General features: G+C 40.3%; 1 protein-coding gene and 1 pseudogene across 2 annotated transcripts; one reads left to right on the top strand and one right to left on the bottom strand.

Annotated features, from left to right (window-relative positions):
* Window positions 1–1,303: 1,303 nt before the first annotated feature.
* On the bottom strand, window positions 1,304–4,686 carry LOC121965120 (annotated as a pseudogene).
* An 11,503-nt stretch (window positions 4,687–16,189) lies between these two features.
* LOC121965119 (transmembrane protein 100-like) lies at window positions 16,190–19,415 on the top strand. 2 transcript variants are annotated; one of them, XM_042515282.1, is made up of 2 exons: window positions 16,190–16,275; window positions 18,849–19,415. In XM_042515282.1, the coding sequence occupies exon 2, from the start codon at window positions 18,892–18,894 to the stop codon at window positions 19,363–19,365; it is 474 nt and encodes a 157-aa protein (XP_042371216.1). In that variant the 5' UTR covers window positions 16,190–16,275; window positions 18,849–18,891; the 3' UTR covers window positions 19,366–19,415. The 2 variants fall into 2 exon arrangements, with proteins under 2 accessions (XP_042371216.1, XP_042371218.1); XM_042515284.1 differs by lacking the exon at window positions 16,190–16,275 and adding an exon at window positions 16,368–16,391.
* Window positions 19,416–19,717: the final 302 nt, after the last annotated feature.

Here is a 19,717-nt window from a genome sequence, read left to right as displayed (position 1 = left end):
AACAGTGAGGAGATTCATCCACTTGGGAGCATGAAATGTCATCTTAATCTATCAGCAGCAAGTTTTAGGGATCCTTTTGCATCAGCTGTTTACAGCTCGAGATGTCGTCACCGTGATGTCAGCAAAAGCAGCACGGCCCTTAAGGCCACGTTCACACTGCAGGCAAATCCGACTGAAGACAGACCGTCCGCGCTGTCACTTGGAAGAGATCAGATTGGATTTGTTGCGTCCATACATCACTCAAAAAACTACTAATGACGATGCACGGGTTGCTGTGGTGACGACGTAGGCGTCAGTACGTGTGCTGGTGACGCGGATTACCAACACGGAAGTATGAGCAGCGGAAAAATGGAGATACAACATCTCGCCACAAATACTTGTCAAGTCGCGGCGCTGACCTCCTCCGCCAAAATAAAATTAAATAAATGTATTATTTTATTTTATTTCATTTTATAATATAAATAATTTTATTTTGGTGGAGGAGTTTTGTTTTTAGATAAAACAAAATAAAAAATGTATAATTTTATTTTATTTTATTTTTATAAATTTAAATGTTCTATTTTTAAAATGTTGTTATGAAACGTACAAATGCAATGTATCAGTGGTTTGCAGAGATGCTGACTTTTTTTTGGCGACTGACTGAGAAAAACATTAAATGTCTGCAGATGCAGAAGCGAAATGTTATATCCAACAAAAAGAGGAATTAGAGTAACGTATGAACCGCTGAGGCCACATTTCGAGTTAATCAGAGAAGAAGAAACAGGAAGAGAAACATCAATAACAGAGTACCATGTTAAAGTCTTTCGTAGCTTATTAGCAGCTTTTCAGCAGAGAAACTGTACATCATCGATGAGCTCTGAAGGGCCACAGCTGACCTTTTATTTCATCAAATAAACCTGCAGACGAATCGATTCGTTGAGTCTGTAAAATGTCCGAAGAATCGATTATTAACCCTTTAAAATCCAGATCGATGTCACTTTTCTTGTCCTGCATTCAGGTGCCTTTCAAGAGTATTTCGACCTTTAGATTTTTCTGATTTCTTTGGAAAACAAGACTGAAAACGCAACTTCGCCAAGAAATGTCCCACGAACTGCAAGAAATTCTTAGATTTAGAAAATTATATATTAAAAAACAGAAAACTATATTTGTAATTATCATACTTGTATATTTAAAATGATCTCACAAAATGATAATTATGATTATTTTCAGGGACTCATGCCATTTCTTTTTGCTATTTTTCATGTAATTTTCTTGTGTGTTTTGTTTGGTTTTTTTTTACTAATTTCTTGCAGATTTTGGGCTCATTTCCTTTGTTAGTTGCTTGTTGCCTTCTTCTCATACATTTGAAAGAAATTGAGCAAATTTGCTCAAGTTTCAGACTCGTGTCAGAGTTCGGCTTCCGGTCTGGAGTTTAAAGCCTGCAGGTCCAAATGTGTCCAAACACTCGTCCTTCGCTCTGACCATCGTCTCGTCCTTTAAGGCGTCGTTTGCAGAGTTTTCTCGCCTGCAGCGTGAAGGCGAGACGCACTTTACGAAAATGCAAAGTCCACCAGTTTATGTCCCAGTTAAACTTTGTCGGTGAGGTGCGTTTTATGTTCACAGCCTGAACCACCAACGTAACTTAAACTCCACGCCGCTCAGGCCACGCAGTAACCGTGGCTCGCCATGAGGGCGGTCTGACTCTCCCTCCGCTTGTCCCTCTTCTTCCTCAGTCGGATCCTCCAGCAGACGGCACTGGATCCATGCAGGCCCAGTCCAGCAGACAGCAGCACCAGCCCCAGCACCGAGATGGTGGGACCCGTGCGAGTTGAAGGTGTACGCCACCCGCCGTGACCACGACTCCGGCGATGAGTACGACAACGCCAAAACGGCACCATGCAGCGGTAGCAGGACATTTCAGCGCCACCTGTGGCCGCCGTCAGCTGGATCTCGTTGACGTGCGGGACGTGTGTCGTCACGACGACGCCGCGGTCCTTCCTGGCCTTCTCCCGGCTCAGCTTCTCGCAGAGATGGATGTCGGCATCCTCACGGCGCCTCTGGGGATCCTGCCCGCTTTGCTGTGGAGGTCGTCGGCATGGCGATCTTACTGGCGAGGAAGAGGTGGGCCATCTTTACACTGATGTCAGCAGTCAGCCAATCACAGAACAGCTAGCTGAAAAAGGAAATTGAAGAGGTGTTAAAGAATCTCTCCTGTATCGACCTCAGTGGCTGAAAATGACATAAACAGCTACAACAAATATTAACCCTTTAACACCGGGAGCAACATCAGTTTACGTGTTCATTCAGACTCCGTTCACGAGCATTTAAACCTCTGAAACCCGAGAAAAACACCGAAAAAATCTGCAACTTGGCATGAAAAAAAACGACTAATGTCCAGAAACTCTTTTCTTTTTCTTTCTTTTTTCTTCCTTTTCTTTCTTTCGTTCTTATTAAATTTGGGTAGTTTTCTCCTAACTTGTAACTTATACTCGTGTTCTTGAAAGAAATTAAGCCAATTTGCTCATTTAATTTGAAGCATGCGTTGACAAAGCTTCCCTCCCTCTGACTCCCTCATCCTCAGTGACGACGATCGTGACTCCTGATGTGTTTCATGATGTTCAAGCTGCTGCTAACGACACTTTAATGTGAAACAGACGGAGGAAGCATTTAGATTTCATTAACAGCAGATCAGAAAACAGGGAGGGTCTCGCTAAACATGATCAGAGACATAAATCAGGGACAGTTAGAAATAATCGCCTGATGGAGGTCAGGAGGTCCATCATCTGCTGCAGTTTGGAAGTTACATCATCAAATAAGTGGAGTAATTAGTACTATTTTTTTTTTTTTTTTTTTTTAGTTTATTTTTCTTTCTTTTTACCTGATTTATGTATTTATTTATTTATTTTTTTGCTATTTTGTTTTACTTTTTACTCATTTTTTACAAATTTTGGGGTATTTTTTTCTTTTTTTTGCCCTTAGCCTTCTTTATGTTTTTTTTTTTTTAAACAAATCAAGCCAGAGTGACAGGGTTTTAGATAAAATTGTCAAGGACATTTTGGCAAGATTTTGTAAAGTTATGTTTCTAAACATGTTAAATCATGTCCAACCGCCCGCTCCGACTGGAGCAGTTTTACAAACTGTCATTGTGTGCGAACAATATGCACAGAGGTGGTTATTAATAGCGCCCATACCACCGACTCATCACATGTACCTGTAAAGCCAGGCATCACCAACTGGCGGGGACCACGGTCCAGATCCGGACCAAAACTTCGTCCCATCCGGGACCCGTGGCCAAGTTGTAATAAAATGTAAGAATGAGAACAATATTTTTTAAGGAGTAGTGCTGGGCAATTAATCGAAAAATAATTGAAACCGACATTCAGAACCTCTAACCGATGTAACCTTGCCCATTTTGGGTATTTCAGTTATTTAAAAATTCCCTTAACCCTTTCCCCACCGGGGCAGCCAACTCCCACGCATCTGCCACGCGTCTCACGCTTTTGGGCTGTCTCACGCTCTCACAACAAAAAAAAAACACCAAAACACAGCAAGGGCAGAAGTGTTGAACATTGATGTAAAAAAGTGAACAAACTTTGACTGTAGAACAGCTGAGTGTTTGACAGCCACAGCATCTCATCATCACAGATCAAACAGCTGATGGTCCGACAGCAGCGCAGTGAGACAGACAAACAGAGCGCAGCTTCTCCTCAAAGCACCAAAGTGTCTGAAACAGACACATCTGCAGAGGTGAAAGTGACTTCTTTAGACTCTACAGACGACTTTGTGTTAGTTTCAGCTTTAATCAGACTTTGGATGAATTATTTAGAAACAGCAGGACGCATCGCTCCGTGTCTCATCCAGCCCGCTCGCGCTGAGCTCTCATTATTATTTCCAGGGGCAGATGTAATGTTTTGGGGCCCGGGGCCACAAGCACATGAGCTTATTTTCAGCCTTTCTCTAACTGTGAATGTCGGCAGGCTGTTGGCAGCTATAGGAGAAGTAGGCCGACTCAAAAGTTTTTAATTCCTGAGTAAAATGATTAATAGCACAGAAGTTTGACAGAAGCTGAAGTCAGAGTCCTGCAGTCAGGAGAGGTTGGCCTATTATCAGCACAATGTGCTTCAATTTACCTGAAGTTTGTTTCAGATGGAGCTTTTCATTTTATATAATGCTGGAAAGTTTAATAAATAATAATAAAAATCATATGTTTATTACACTCCAACACACCATGGTCACATGACACTGCGTCAGTGAACTATGAGGGCAAAAAAAAACAAACCATAGTGATAAAGAGAATAATTTAAAAAAAATATCAAATAACTCTACATTTATAATCATATCTTTATATTAGGTGACAGAAAAATTATAGATTCATTATAATTTATATATATTATTTATATTTAAATGTTATGATTTTTTCTTGTCATTTTCTTTTTTTGCTAATATCAGGTCATTTTCTTCTAACTTTTTTACTTCTTTCTTTTCCAATTTTTGGGTCAGTTGTTGTTGTTAAGAGCCTCATCGCCCTCTTTCTTTGAAAGAAATCAGGCCAGTTTGTTAAGGTTTTAAAGGGTTAAATGGAGTCATTAGTTGATGTCAGAGCACTCTGAGAAGCATTTTTAAAGTGAGAAAAATTTTTTACCTCGATGCCTTTTACCTCTGAGATCTGAAGAGATGTGACTGCTGAGCACACACACACACACACTCACACACTCTTAAGTTTTGATGATGCAAACACACTTCTTCTTCTCCTCTAGCGCTGTAAACGTAAAGCTCTTACTGTTGCCGTGTGCAGCTCTCCATGCTCTGTGTGTCTTCAGTCGCTCTGTGCAGACGCTCCACAGGTCGTCCGTCTGCGCTCTCGCCGCTCTGCATCGTCCTGACTGCAGGAATAAATGGGGGAATATGGCTATCAATAGAAAAAACGGGGGGCCTGCCCTCCCCCCACGCCTCCCTCCTCCCTCCCCCCACTCTGTTCCACCTCCTACTGGACCGACAAGAAAAAGTTTTAACTCTTTCCTCCCTTCAGCTGGTGCCAACACACACTCTATGCTTCCTTAAAATAAACCCCAGACTCTCGTTAAATTATCCTTTAAAAATTATTATTTTTATTGATGGAGGAGGAAAACACCTTAATTTGCCTTTTTTTGTTGAGACCCTGATCACCCTTAAACAGCTGCTTCTTCTTTGGCAGTTTGCTGCTTTTTAATAGAAAATTGAGGATGATTTACCATAAATACAAACATCCTGAGGATTATTTAGGCTTAATCATGATTTAAGAAGCCTTATTTGTGTTATGTTATTATTTGAAGATGAGAATGGCCCTGCTTGAAAATGGGGAAAAGTCTTTCCTTTGCATTGTAAAAAAAAAAGCATTTCGATACCTAAAATTTTTAAAACAAACAAATATAAAAAGAAAGAAGTGCTTTAAAAGTTATAATAATTCTTTAAGCTAATTTTTAAATAAACAATTCAGATAATTATAGATAAATGTTTTCACTAGAAATTTTCCCCCAAATTTACTAATTTTTTTTTCTTTTTTTTTTTTTTTTTTTTTTTTTACAAATTGTGAATTTGTGCAGAACATTTATATTACCAATTTTTCCATAGTTTTGGAAAAAAAAAATAAAAATCAGAATTGTGTAAGGAAGCATAAGAGAAGAGATGCTGCTCTGGGTTTCAAAGGGTTAAAATTTAAGAGTTTAAAAACTTTATAAAACAGGAGGCTGATACCGATTTTTATTCGTGGTACTGGAGACTCTTTTCTACCAAACTCATGCTTCATAAAAAGAAATAAAAAGCGTGCTGAAATGAAAAATCCTCTGAAAGCATCGACACAGTAAATCTGCGACTTTACATCTGAACGCGCTCTGAATTTCTCCTCCCAGGATCCTCCGGGGGAAAGCCTCCGCCCTGCAGACCTGCAACATCTGGGAGGAATCAGCTGAGAGGAGCAGCTGAGGTTTATTTATCATCCTGATCCTCGTCGTCCTCTGAAGACTCCAAACAGCTCGGCTCTCGCGTCCTCGTGGTCCCAGAGAGGACAGTTTGGGCCCGGAGAGAGAAGATGTTCCTGCAGGTGATGGTGACGCTTATTCCTCCGTCTGTGCGTTAAAGAGTCCAGAGTCTGAGGTCACGTTTGAAACTTTTTACTTCGTAAAACCTTAAAGTTATAAGAAAATCAGAAAAAATATATTCAAACAGTGTGAATTTGTGGCAATTAATCAAAGGAAAGAATAAATTCATTTTTCGTCACAAATCAAAGAAGAAATCAAATTAAACATTTCAAAAGAAACACAACAACAAACCAGTAAGATCAGAAAACACTCATCTGACTCATTTAACCCTTTAGCAATGAAACCTGAGCGAATTTTGCTTGATTTCTCTCAAAAAAACACAGGGCAAAATACCAGGGCAACGTGCAACTAACAAGAAATTGCCCAAAAATTAGCAAGAAATTAGTATAAATGTTCTTACAAAAAATAACTGAAAATAATGATTGATTTTAAAAAATTAGTTTTATTTTAGTGCATAATTTTACATTTATTATTGAGAGGATTTTGTCTACATATATATCACGTCTGGGACATTTTTCACCTAATTTTTGAATAATATTTAATAATAATCCCATTTCTTGCCAAGTTGCTAATTAAGTTTTTCCCTTCGTTTGTGAAGGAAATAAAAGCCAATTTTCTGCTAGTGAAAGGCGTGTGAGCGCCCGCGCAAGGAAAAAACTGACGTCCGCTCCGGGGTGTTAAAGGGTTTTAAAAACGGTTGAAAAAAAGGGCTCAGGATGGCGGCTCTGCGGCAGGTTATTTGTGAAATGGTGGAATAAAAGCTGTGAACTGAGGTGTGATCGCTCAGCTGCAGGTGCTTTCTGGTGACAGCTGACCTTATCTTGTCCCTCCAAACTCTCACAGCAGCTGCAAAGTCCTAAATAGATCAGACTCCGAAAGTTTCTGCTGACTTCATCACTTCGTGCTCAAGTTTTTTCTCCAAATGAGCCTCAGTGAGAAAAGCTTCTCTCGGTCTGAAGTTTCTGTGCGGCTGCTTCGATCGGGGAGCAGTCACAGATGTTGGCAAGTAAGATTTATTCTTCAGGCGGATGTTGAAATTTTCTATGTTTTAACCCAAAGCTTTTCTGATAAACAACATCAGTTTTGTGCCTTTTTATGCACTTTGGCAGTGGATACTCAATTTACGGCCAAATCCTGCACATGGCCCCCAGACAATGATGCCTAGGGTGGCCCCCCAAACCATTCTCCCCTAATTCACAGTAAAAATAAAGTGATATCACACTGTCTGTTGAATTGTTTTTGTCCCCACTTTTAGTCTCCATAAGGTGCCCCAGAGACATAAAATCAGCATCAAAACGGAGCTTGTGTTAAATTAAAAAAACGAGCCAGAGGAGGATCCCCCACCACCCCCCTGAACAGAGTGGTCCAGAATAAGACACACTAATGTCCCAGAAAATCACAGAAATGTCTAGAATGTGACACAGAAACTTTTCCTAAATCCTTAAAAATGTGCCTAAGAATCTAAGAACGTCCTATCTCCTATAAATTCCCCCCAAAACTCGAAGAAAATGTCCTTAAAAACTGCGAAAAAATGTTCCTAAAAATATCTTTTCATTGTAAATGACCCCTTAAATCCAAGAAATGGTTCCACCTTTTTTTTTCCTATCCTAAAAATGTGGGTCGTAAAATTCCAAAATGTCCCCTAAAATCCCAGAAAACGTTCCATATTCGGCCCTCCCAGAAAATGTTTTTTTTTTAATCCAGGGGATCATATAGAAACTCAGGAAATCCAAGAAATAACCCTAAAAAATCTGAAAATGTCCTTTAATCCTAGAAACATTACATGGCCAAGTTGGACTCTTTCACAGGCTCAGAGTCTGAGAGTTTTTGGGGGGCTAAAAAGATGCCCTGTTGTGGCGTTAGCGGGGCATGGGTGGAAGTATTTTGGGAAACATTGTTTTCCTGTCCCAGATTTGAAAATTGTTCCAAACAAGCTGGACCGCAGGAGTTACCATGTTTCGCAAACGTACCCCTGCGAGTCCCCTCTGTTTGAGCACGACGCTGAAAATCAGAAGGTGGAAGACACAAAGGATCAGATTTAGTTTTGTTAATGTGATTTAAATTATCCTTCCCCCTCTGAGTCCCCCAGCTGAGCACACAAAATCAGGGCCTTATTTTCCAACTAAGCGGACTTTTGGTTTTTCGCAACATTGTGATCCAACTGTAATCTGAGGGGTCGGCGAGGGTCCAATCGGGGCCCCGGTGTGTCATTTGATCCACGTCCCGAGGGGGGTCACAGCAAGCAGGGCCTGGGAGAGTGAAGCTGCAACCCCAACAACAAAACACTGGGAGCTGCCTGAGAGATGCAGATTGTAAAAGTTGAGTCATTTCCCATATCACTCACATTTTAACCACTTTGAAAACTTTTCTAATGTTTCCTTTCCAGAGGCCCACTTTTTTTACAAGTATTTTGGAATCTTTGAACCCTGAGCAAATTAGAGGCAATTGATAATTCATTTTCTGCAAAATATGGGGAAAAGGCTGTGTGAGCCAACTTAGCAAAGAAATATTCCATAAATTGGCAAGAAATAAGTGGAAAAAAATATTTTTTAAAACTGTTTTTAGAGAAAAAAAAAAAAATCACATTTTTTATGACACAATCAGTTATATTTGAAATTTAGGCCTGGTTAATTATTAACAGTTTTTTCAGGCACCAGTCATATCTTATTTAACATTTTTCATAAATTTATTTTATTTCATATCGCTTTATATAACAATAAAAAACTTATATTTTCATAGAGTTACTTTTCTCGAATAACATGGGAATGCCAGCTCCATCCTAAGTTGCTTCAAGAACAATTTAAAAAAAAAATCCATTTAAACCAAGATTTTTCTAACAATTTTCCCAAGGTAATGCTTTTGGGGACTTTTAAAAAAATTTTTTTTTAAGAAAAAATCAATTTTTGGGTCCCCCAAGAATTTTTTTTTATTATGTCACATGAACACAGGCTTAAGGTGGGGGGTCACATTTCAGTGACAACAACTCCAAGGTAACCAACGTGTACTTAACACCACACCACTCGCAGTGTGACAACAAAAACACAAGAAAGGAAAAAATAAAAAAAAAAATAAAAAAAAAAAATAAAAAAATAAAGAAAAAAAAAAATTACCGAAAAAAAAAACTGAAAAAAAATATTAATTTGTTCATTTCATAATCTTCACATTCAGCTCATTTCCTTGATGTATTTCATAACGCACGAAATCAAGCCAGCTATGACGAAGCACAAAGGAATATTTTTGTTAGTACAGCCTCACGTACATTTGCAAGAAACACACAGCAAGGAGCAAAATTGCAGGACACTCGAATAAAATAATCAGAAACAATATTATGATGCAGAATCTATGGTTGGTAATTAATGCATTTGTATTTCCCTGGATAACTACAGGAATTGCGTTTGTTTCCCCTGTATACGTGTTTGAGAACTCTGTACGATCCAGTGGAATTCCGGAGAGTCAGTCGGACCTCGTAATGTCGTAATATATGAGAAGTCTTGTTTGTAATGAGGGAGTTCCTGAGAATAATCTGAGGAGATATTTGACAATCTAATCCTATTTCGCGCTATTCTTTTTTCCCACAGGTTAAATTATTGGTGTTTCATTCAGCAGTTTTGTTGTGAAGTTCCTTTCAGTGGTTTACATGTTGAACAGCACAAACTATCAAGGTCACTTCAAGTATTCATGTATCACTTCGCTCATTTTTTCCCGGATCGTTTTTGGGTTTTTTTTTAAATGACTGGGTGGTAATCCGCTAAAACTAGATGTGTCCTGCAGGTTCAGCGACCTTGTCTACGCTTGAGCGACGAGTTAACTTTGTTTTCGCCGCAGCTCCCGAACATTTCTCCCCAGCGTGCTACTTCTCGTGTTATCGTCTTGTTTTTTGAAAGCAATCAAACGCATGGCGCTTGCATGTGGAAAGTGAGTATGCTTTTGGATACCAACAACTCTGAGGAGGAGCAGCGGAAAACTCTATGAGATTGCTCTCGTAGTGACGTGGCACCGTGGCCCATTGGACCCACAGCTGCTCCTTTGGCCCTGTATGAGCATGTCCCGCGCGGTTGTGTGGCATCACGAGTTATGGGTGAGGCCAGTGGTACGCCCTAGGCACGTCTATTCCGGTGACGGTTATCTTGTGTCGTTTAGTCTCCATGGTACTAGGGTTTTGTCTTGTCGTCTCACATTCAATTCCGTCTTGTTTATATTAACATGGTGACATGTACTTTGTGTGTCAGCTCGCCCTCAATCCTGTGAGTTTGTTTGGTTCATGCGTACGGTGATGTTATTAGATGCAAAGTTAGGTCTCCAAATGACACATGTGCGTTGTAAGAAAAATCAAAGCATACAAAAACTTTATAATCGTTGAAGATTTCTTTGCAGTTTCAGCGCGTCCGGCTACCGACAGCGACTTGATGGGCTCTTCTGACCAATCACACGCCAGTGTGCCACGTTTAGTTAATTGCCAGCCAACGATATTTGCTCTGAACGTCAGCTGCAGACATCGGCATGCACAGCCTCCCCGTGACACACAATGCAGATTCTTTTCAGCGGTAGCAACAAGAAAAAGCTCTATCGAATTTGAGAAAAATAAACTGTAAGCGGTGATATCTATTCCTTTGCGGGCTTCATCTTAATCAACATTCCCATGATCGCATGCTTAAAAAATCTTAAGGCGGAGACCTGAATGGAGTCCGCGGAAAAAAAATGGAGTCATGTCAGCTGTTTACGAATAGATGAAGTTTTAAAATACCATGCTGCCGTGTTTGCATGTTTCCTTTTTTTCCAGATTTTCTGTATTTTCAGGGCGCGCTGATGCGGGGTTCGATGATGGTTAGTGTGAAGGATCCTGTCATTTCCGGTGCCTGTTTTTATGTAGCTCCTTCCTGTTTGTTTCTTCGCAGAAGTGTTTTCAATCAGGCAGGTATGGATAATAAATCTGACGCTATTAAACCATAGCACAATGACTAATGGCATCCTTATTACTGCGGGGTCATGAAAGCTGTAGGGCGCTGTGTTCACGTGGCTGAGGTGCGTGTGTGTGAGCTCAAGGAAGCAGGCGTCCCGTCCTTTCTGCTTCTTATTCAGACAGGGTATTAACGACATTAACTAACCAATTATAGTGGTCAGAGCCTGAAGGGGGCCAGGGTGATGAAGCTGTTGGGGATCCATTAACGCACAGCCGTACTGATTTTAACTGGTACATGACCTGCTCAAAAAAGTGTGCAGAAAACTTCATTTATGAATTGAATCATTATATATTAAGAGTTATTCTACAAGATGAAGAATTTTGTATGTTTTTCCACACTTTCTTAAGATCATTTTAGTGTTTGTTTTCTTTCATTTTTTTGTTGCTTACTTTCCTGTGACTTTTTGTAAATTTCTCGCTGATGTTTTGGTCATTTTTTTGCTCATTGCCTTCTTCCTCTGATGCCTTTGAGAAGAAAACGCTCAGCGTTAAAGCTGCAGAGAGGAAAGCAGAAAAGTCAAGAAAAGCGCCACTTAACCTTAAAGCTAAAGCTGATTTTCTTTTTTCACCTTTCTGGCTTTTACATTTTTGGTCCCGCTTGTTTTTGCTCCGCTGAAGCCTCGGAGGCTGCTGCTGCTGTGACGGCGCACTTTTACTCACACTTTTTTCTTTCTCCGCCCTGCGAAGCTACAAAACTGCAAAGTCAACTTTTCCACTTTGGTCGGAGCCAAAGAAAATGGAGAGACGACAGCGCAGCGGTGTGAACACACCTGTATTCACAGGAAGGAGGAGGGCGGGAAAAAAGCGCAAACACCGTCCTGCGCGCTCCAGTGAGCCGCTCACCTCTCACCACTTCACATGCACGCGCTGAAAGCATCTGCTGCGGAGAGGGAGCGCGGAGGAAGTCTCCAGAGAGCCGCATCCAAAGCAAATCACTCACATCATCCACAACCCAGAAACGGATCCGGGAAGGAAGTGATTTAGCACTCATCCCGCGGCCTCGCGCGGGAAGGAGGATCGATCTCCGCGCGCTCATCAAACGTCTCATTTTTGCACTCTGAAACATCGGAAGACGTCCTTCAGGGAAATAATACCATAACACCATAATACAGCAGGAGAGTAAAATCAGTGTCACTCAAGAGGCCCCTGAAAGTGAGGGAGGAAAATTAAAACGTGAGGCTACACAAACATATTAACCCTTTGTGCACGTTGGCTTGATTTCTCTGAAAAACATGGAAATGAGCAACAAAAGAAGAAATGATATGAATGATTAATATTAACTATCAGTGTGCCCATTTAATCATCGGTGCTTTGTCTTTACTTTTAAATCTATTTTTTATTTATTTATTTATTTATTTCCTTCTGTGTGTTGTGCACTGCGAGGGGTGTGCAGTTTCACTGAATTTCTGTTCATGATGACAAATAAAATTCTTGACCCAAAAATTGATTTTTTTTAAAAAAAAATTTTTTTAAAGTCCCAAAAGCATTACCTGAAAATTAGTTAGAAAAATCTTAAATTGATTTTTTTTTTAAATTGTGAAGCACTTTGAGCTGCATTCCATGTATGAAAAGTACTCTATAAATAAAGTTTATTATTGTTATTATAAGCTATAAATAAATAAATTTAGAAAAATGTTAAATAAGGATATGACCTGGTGCTGAAAAACTATAATAATTAACCAGCCTAATTTCAAATATAACTGATTATCATAAATATATTTTTTTTTTTCTCTAAACTTTTAAAAATATTTTTTCCACTTATTTCTTGCAATTTATGGAATATTTCTTGCTAAGTTGCTCACAGCCTTTTCCCCATATTTTGAAAAAATTATCAATTGCTCTAATTTGCTCAGGGTTCAAAGATTCAAATACTTGTAAAAGGCCTCTGAAAGGAACATGAGAAAAGTTTTCAAAGGGTTAAAAGATATGAAATGACTCACTTTATACATCTGCATCTCTCAGCAGCTCCCAGTGTTTTTGGGGTTGCAGCTTCTCTCCCAGGCCCTGCTGCTGTGACCCCTCGACGTGGATCAAATGACTCACCGGGGCCCCGCTGACCCTCGCCGACCCCTCAGAGGATCATCTGCGAAAGCAAAAGTCCGCTCAGTTTGAAAATAAGGCCAGATGTGCTCAGCTGGACTCAGAGGAGGAGATTTAAATCACATTAACAACATAAATCTGATCTTTGTGTCTTCACCTTCTGATTTTCAGCGTCGTGCTCAAACAGACTCGGCAGGACGTTCACACCTGCGTGTGTTTGGAAAAACCTTCAAATCTGCAGGAACAATGTTCCCAAAATACTCCACCTGCCCCGCTAACGCCAAACAGGCATCTTTAGCCCCCAAAAACTCTCACTCTGAGCGGTGAGAGTCAACTTGGCCATTAATGTTTCTAGGATTAAAGGACATTTTCAGATTTTAGGTTATTTCTTGGATTTCCTGACATTTCTAGGATTAAAAAAAAAACATTTCTGGGATTTTAGGACGTTTCTGGGATTTTAGGACATTTTTGGAATTTTAGGACATTTTTAGGATAAAAAAAAAAGACATTTCTTGGATTAAAGGTCATTTCAAGGATTTTAGAACATTTCGCAGTTTTAAGGACATTTCTTCGAGTTTAGGACATTTATAGGAGATAGGACGTTCTTAGGATCTTAGGACATTTTAGGATTTAGAAAGTTTCTCACATTCTAGACATTTCTGTGATTTTAGGACATTAGTGTCTTATCTGTGTCCTCTGTCAGGGGTGTGGGGGATCCTCCTCTGGCTCGTTTTTTAATTTAAAAAAAGCTCCGTTTTGATGCTGTTTTATGTCTCTGGCACCTTATGGAGACTAAAAGGACAAAAACAATTCACAGTGTGAATCACTTTATTTTTACTGTGAATTAGAGAATGGTTTTGGGGGGCCACCCAGCATCCTGGGGGGCCAGATTTGGCCGTAAATTGAGTATCACTGCCAAAGTGCATAAAAAGGCACAAAACTGATGTTGTTTATCAGAAAGCTTTGGGTTAAAACATAGAAAAGTTCAACATCCGCCTGAAGAATAAATCTTATTGCCAACATCTGTGACTGCTCCCCGATCGAAGCAGCCGGCACAGAAACTTCAGACCGAGAGAAGCTTTTCTCACTGAGGCTCATTTGGAGAAAAAACTTGAGCACGAAGTGATGAAGTCAGCAGAACTTTCGGAGTCTGTTATTTAGGTTGCAGCTGCTGTGAGAGTTTGGAGGGAAGAAGGTCAGCTGTCACCAGAAGCACCTGCAGCTGAGCGATCACACCTCAGATCAGCAGCTTTTATCCACCATTTCACAAATAACCTGCCGCAGAGCCGCCATCCTGAGCTTTTTCACCGTTTTAACCCTTTAACACACCCGGAGCGACGTCAGTTTTCTTGCGCTGCGCTCACACGCCTTTCACTAGCAGAAAATTGCTTTTATTTCCTTCACAAACGAAGGGGAAAAACTTAATTAGCAACTTGGCAAGAAATGGGGATTATTATTAAATATTATTCAAAAATGAGGTGAAAAATGTCCAGACAGATATATGTAGAATCCTCTCAATAATAAATGTAAAATTATGCACTAAAATTAAACTAACTTTTTAAAATATCATTATTTTCAGTTATTTTTTGTAAGTTTATACTAATTTCTTGCTAATTTTTGGGCAATTTCTTGTTAGTTGCTCGTTGCCCTTGCCCTGTGTTTTTGAGAGAAATCAAGCAAATTCGCTCAGGTTTCAAAGGGTTAAATGAGTCAGATGAGTGTTTTCTGATCTTACTGGTTGTTGTTGTTCTGAAATGTTTAATTTGATTTCTTCTTTGATTTTGTGACGAAAAATGAATTTATTCTTTCCTTGATTAATTGCCACAAATTCACACTGTGAATATATTTTTTCTGATTTTCTTATAACTTTAAGGTTTACGAAGTAAAAGTTTCAAACGTGACCTCAGACTCTGGACTCATTAACGCACAGACGGAGGAATAAGCGTCACCATCACCTGCAGGAACATCTTCTCTCTCCGGGCCCAAACTGTCCTCTCTGGGACCACCGAGGACGCGAGAGCCGAGCTGTTTGGAGTCTTCAGAGGACGACGAGGATCAGGATGATAAATAAACCTCAGCTGCTCCTCTCAGCTGATTCTCCCAGATGTTGCAGGTCTGCAGGGCGGAGGCTTTCCCCCGGAGGATCCTGGGAGGAGAAATCAGAGCGCGTTCAGATGTAAAGTCGCAGATTTACTGTGTCGATGCTTTCAGAGGATTTTCATTTCAGCACGCTTTTTATTTCTTTTTATGAAGCATGAGTTTGGTAGAAAAGAGTCTCCAGTACCACGAATAAAAATCGGTATCAGCCTCCTGTTTATAAAGTTTAAACTCTTAAATTTTAACCCTTTGAAACCCAGAGCAGCATCTCTTCTCTTATGCTTCCTTACACAATTCTGATTTTTATTTTTTTTTTCCAAAACTATGGAAAATTGGTAATAAATGTTCTGCACAATTCACAATTTGTAAAAAAAAAAAAAAAAAAAAAAAAAAAAAAAAAAATTAGTAAATTTGGGGGAAAATTCTAGTGAAAACATTATCTATAATTATCTGAATTGTTTATTTAAAATTAGCTTAAAGAATTATTATAACTTTTAAAGCACTTCTTTCTTTTTATATTTGTTTGTTTTAAAAATTTTAGGTATCGAAATGCTTTTTTTTTTACAATGCAAAGGAAAGACTTTTCCATTTTCAGCAGGGCCATTCTCATCTTCAAATAACATAACACAAATAAGGCTTCTTAAATCATGATTAAGCCTAAATAATCCTCAGGATGTTTGTATTTATGGTAAATCATCCTCAATTTTCTATTAAAAAGCAAACTGCCAAAGAAGAAGCAGCTGTTTTAAGGTGGTCTCAACAAAAAAAGGCAAATTAAGGTGTTTTCCTCCTCCATCAATAAAATAATAATTTTTAAAGGATAATTTAACGAGAGTCTGGGGTTTATTTTAAGGAGCATGAGTGTGTGTTGGCACCAGCTGAAGGGAGGAAAGAGTTAAAACTTTTCTTGTCGGTCCAGTAGGAGGTGGAACAGAGTGGGGGGAGGGAGGAGGGAGGCGTGGGGGAGGCAGGCCCCCCGTTTTTTCTATTGATAGCCATATTCCCCCATTTATTCCTGCAGTCAGGACGATGCAGAGCGGCGAGCGCAGACGGACGACCTGTGGAGCGTCTGCACAGAGCGACTGAAGACACACAGAGCATGGAGAGCTGCACACGGCAACAGTAAGAGCTTTACGTTTACAGCGCTAGAGGAGAAGAAGAAGGTGTTTGCATCATCAAAACTTAGAGTGTGTGAGTGTGTGTGTGTCTCAGCAGTCACATCTCTTCAGATCTCAGAGGTAAAAGGCATCGAGGTAAAATCTTTTCTCACTTTAAAAATGCTTCTCAGAGTGCTCTGACATCAACTAATGACTCCATTTAACCCTTTAAAACCTTAACAAACTGGCCTGATTTCTTTCAAAGAAAGAGGGCGATGAGGCTCTTAACAACAACTGACCCAAAAATTGGAAAAGAAAGAAGTAAAAAGTTAGAAGAAAATGACCTGATATTAGCAAAAAAAGAAAATGACAAGAAAAAATCATAACATTAAATATAAATAATATATATAAATTATAATGAATCTATAATTTTTCTGTCACCTAATATAAAGATATGATTATAAATGTAGAGTTATTTGATATTTTTTTAAATTATTCTCTTTATCACTATGGTTTGTTTTTTGCCCTCATAGTTCACTGACGCAGTGTCATGTGACCATGGTGTGTTGGAGTGTAATAAACATATGATTTATTATTATTTATTAAACTTTCCAGCATTATATAAAATGAAAAGCTCCATCTGAAACAAACTTCAGGTAAATTGAAGCACATTGTGCTGATAATAGGCCAACCTCTCCTGACTGCAGGACTCTGACTTCAGCTTCTGTCAAACTTCTGTGCTATTAATCATTTTACTCAGGAATTAAAAACTTTTGAGTCGGCCTACTTCTCCTATAGCTGCCAACAGCCTGCCGACATTCACAGTTAGAGAAAGGCTGAAAATAAGCTCATGTGCTTGTGGCCCCGGGCCCCCAAAACATTACATCTGCCCCTGGAAATAATAATGAGAGCTCAGCGCGAGCGGCCGGATGAGACACGGAGCGATGCGTCCTGCTGTTTCTAAATAATTCATCCAAAGTCTGATTAAAGCTGAAACTAACACAAAGTCGTCTGTAGAGTCTAAAGAAGTCACTTTCACCTCTGCAGATGTGTCTGTTTCAGACACTTTGGTGCTTTGAGGAGAAGCTGCGCTCTGTTTGTCTGTCTCACTGCGCTGCTGTCGGACCATCAGCTGTTTGATCTGTGATGATGAGATGCTGTGGCTGTCAAACACTCAGCTGTTCTACAGTCAAAGTTGTTCACTTTTTTACATCAATGTTCAACACTTCTGCCCTCGCTGTGTTTTGGTGTTTTTTTTTTTTTGTTGTGAGAGCGTGAGACAGCCCAAAAGCGTGAGACGCGTGGCAGATGCGTGGGAGTTGGCTGCCCCGGTGGGGAAAGGGTTAAGGGAATTTTTAAATAACTGAAATACCCAAAATGGGCAAGGTTACATCGGTTAGAGGTTCTGAATGTCGGTTTCAATTATTTTTCGATTAATTGCCCAGCACTACTCCTTAAAAAATATTGTTCTCATTCTTACATTTTATTACAACTTGGCCACGGGTCCGGATGGGACGAAGTTTTGGTCCGGATCTGGACCGTGGTCCGCCAGTTGGTGATGCCTGGCTTACAGGTACATGTGATGAGTCGGTGGTATGGGCGCTATTAATAACCACCTCTGTGCATATTGTTCGCACACAATGACAGTTTGTAAAACTGCTCCAGTCGGAGCGGGCGGTTGGACATGATTTAACATGTTTAGAAACATAACTTTACAAAATCTTGCCAAAATGTCTTGACAATTTTATCTAACCCTGTCACTCTGGCTTGATTTGTTTAAAAAAAAAAAAACATAAGAAGGCTAAGGGCAAAAAAAGAAAAAAAAATACCCCAAAATTTGTAAGAAATGAGTAAAAAGTAAAACAAAATAGCAAAATAAATAAATAAATACATAAATCAGGTAAAAGAAAGAAAAATAAACTAAAAAAAAATAGTACTAATTACTCCACTTATTTGATGATGATGTAACTTCCAAACTGCAGCAGATGATGGACCTCCTGACCTCCATCAGGCGATTATTTCTAACTGTCCCTGATTTATGTCTCTCTGATCATGTTTAGCGAGACCCTCCCTGTTTTCTGATCTGCTGTTAATGAAATCTAAATGCTTCCTCCGTCTGTTTCACATTAAAGTGTCGTTAGCAGCAGCTGAACATCATGAAACACATCAGGAGTCACGATCGTCGTCACTGAGGATGATGAGGAGTCAGAGGGAGGAGAGCTTTGTCAACGCATGCTTCAAATTAAATGAGCAAATTGGCTTAATTTCTTTCAAGAACACGAGTATAAGTTACAAGTTAGGAGAAAACTACCCAAATTTAATAAGAACGAAAGAAAGAAAAGGAAGAAAAAAGAAAGAAAAAGAAAAGAGTTTCTGGACATTAGTCTTTTTTTTCATGCCAAGTTGCAGATTTTTTCGGTGTTTTTCTCGGGTTTCAGAGGTTTAAATGCTCGTGAACGGAGTCTGAATGAACGCGTAAACTGATGTTGCTCCCGGTGTTAAAGGGTTAATATTTGTTGTAGCTGTTTATGTCATTTTCAGCCACTGAGGTCGATACAGGAGAGATTCTTTAACACCTCTTCAATTTTCCTTTTTCAGCTAGCTGTTCTGTGATTGGCTGACTGCTGACATCAGTGTAAAGATGGCCCACCTCTTCCTCGCCAGTAAGATCGCCATGCCGGACGACCTCCACAGCAAAGCCGGCAGGATCCCCAGAGGCGCCGTGAGGATGCCGACATCCATCTCTGCCGAGAAGCTGAGCCGGGAGAAGGCCAGGAAGGACCGCGGCGTCGTCGTCGTGACGACACACGTCCCGCACGTCAACGAGATCCAGCTGACGGCGGCCACAGGTGGCGCTGAAATGTCCTGCTACCGCTGCATGGTGCCGTTTGGCGTTGTCGTACTCATCGCCGGAGTCGTGGTCACGGCGGTGGCGTACACCTTCAACTCGCACGGGTCCACCATCTCGGTGCTGGGGCTGGTGCTGCTGTCTGCTGGACTGGGCCTGCTGGGATCCAGCGCCGTCTGCTGGAGGATCCGACTGAGGAAGAAGAGGGACAAGCGGAGGGAGAGTCAGACCGCCCTCATGGCGAGCCACGGTTACTGCGTGGCCTGAGCGGCGTGGAGTTTAAGTTACGTTGGTGGTTCAGGCTGTGAACATAAAACGCACCTCACCGACAAAGTTTAAAACTGGGACATAAACTGGTGGACTTTGCATTTTCGTAAAGTGCGTCTCGCCTTCACACTGCAGGCGAGAAAACTCTGCAAACGACGCCTTAAAGGACGAGACGATGGTCAGAGCGAAGGACGAGTGTTTGGACACATTTGGACCTGCAGGCTTTAAACTCCAGACCGGAAGCCGAACTCTGACACGAGTCTGAAACTTGAGCAAATTTGCTCAATTTCTTTCAAATATATGAGAAGAAGGCAACAAGCAACTAACAAAGGAAATGAGCCCAAAATCTGCA

The sequence above is a fragment of the Plectropomus leopardus genome, unplaced genomic scaffold (assembly GCF_008729295.1).
Source record: "Plectropomus leopardus isolate mb unplaced genomic scaffold, YSFRI_Pleo_2.0 unplaced_scaffold1868, whole genome shotgun sequence".
Classification (NCBI taxonomy): domain Eukaryota; kingdom Metazoa; phylum Chordata; class Actinopteri; order Perciformes; family Serranidae; genus Plectropomus; species Plectropomus leopardus.
This window is presented reverse-complemented; position numbering and strand designations above follow the sequence as displayed.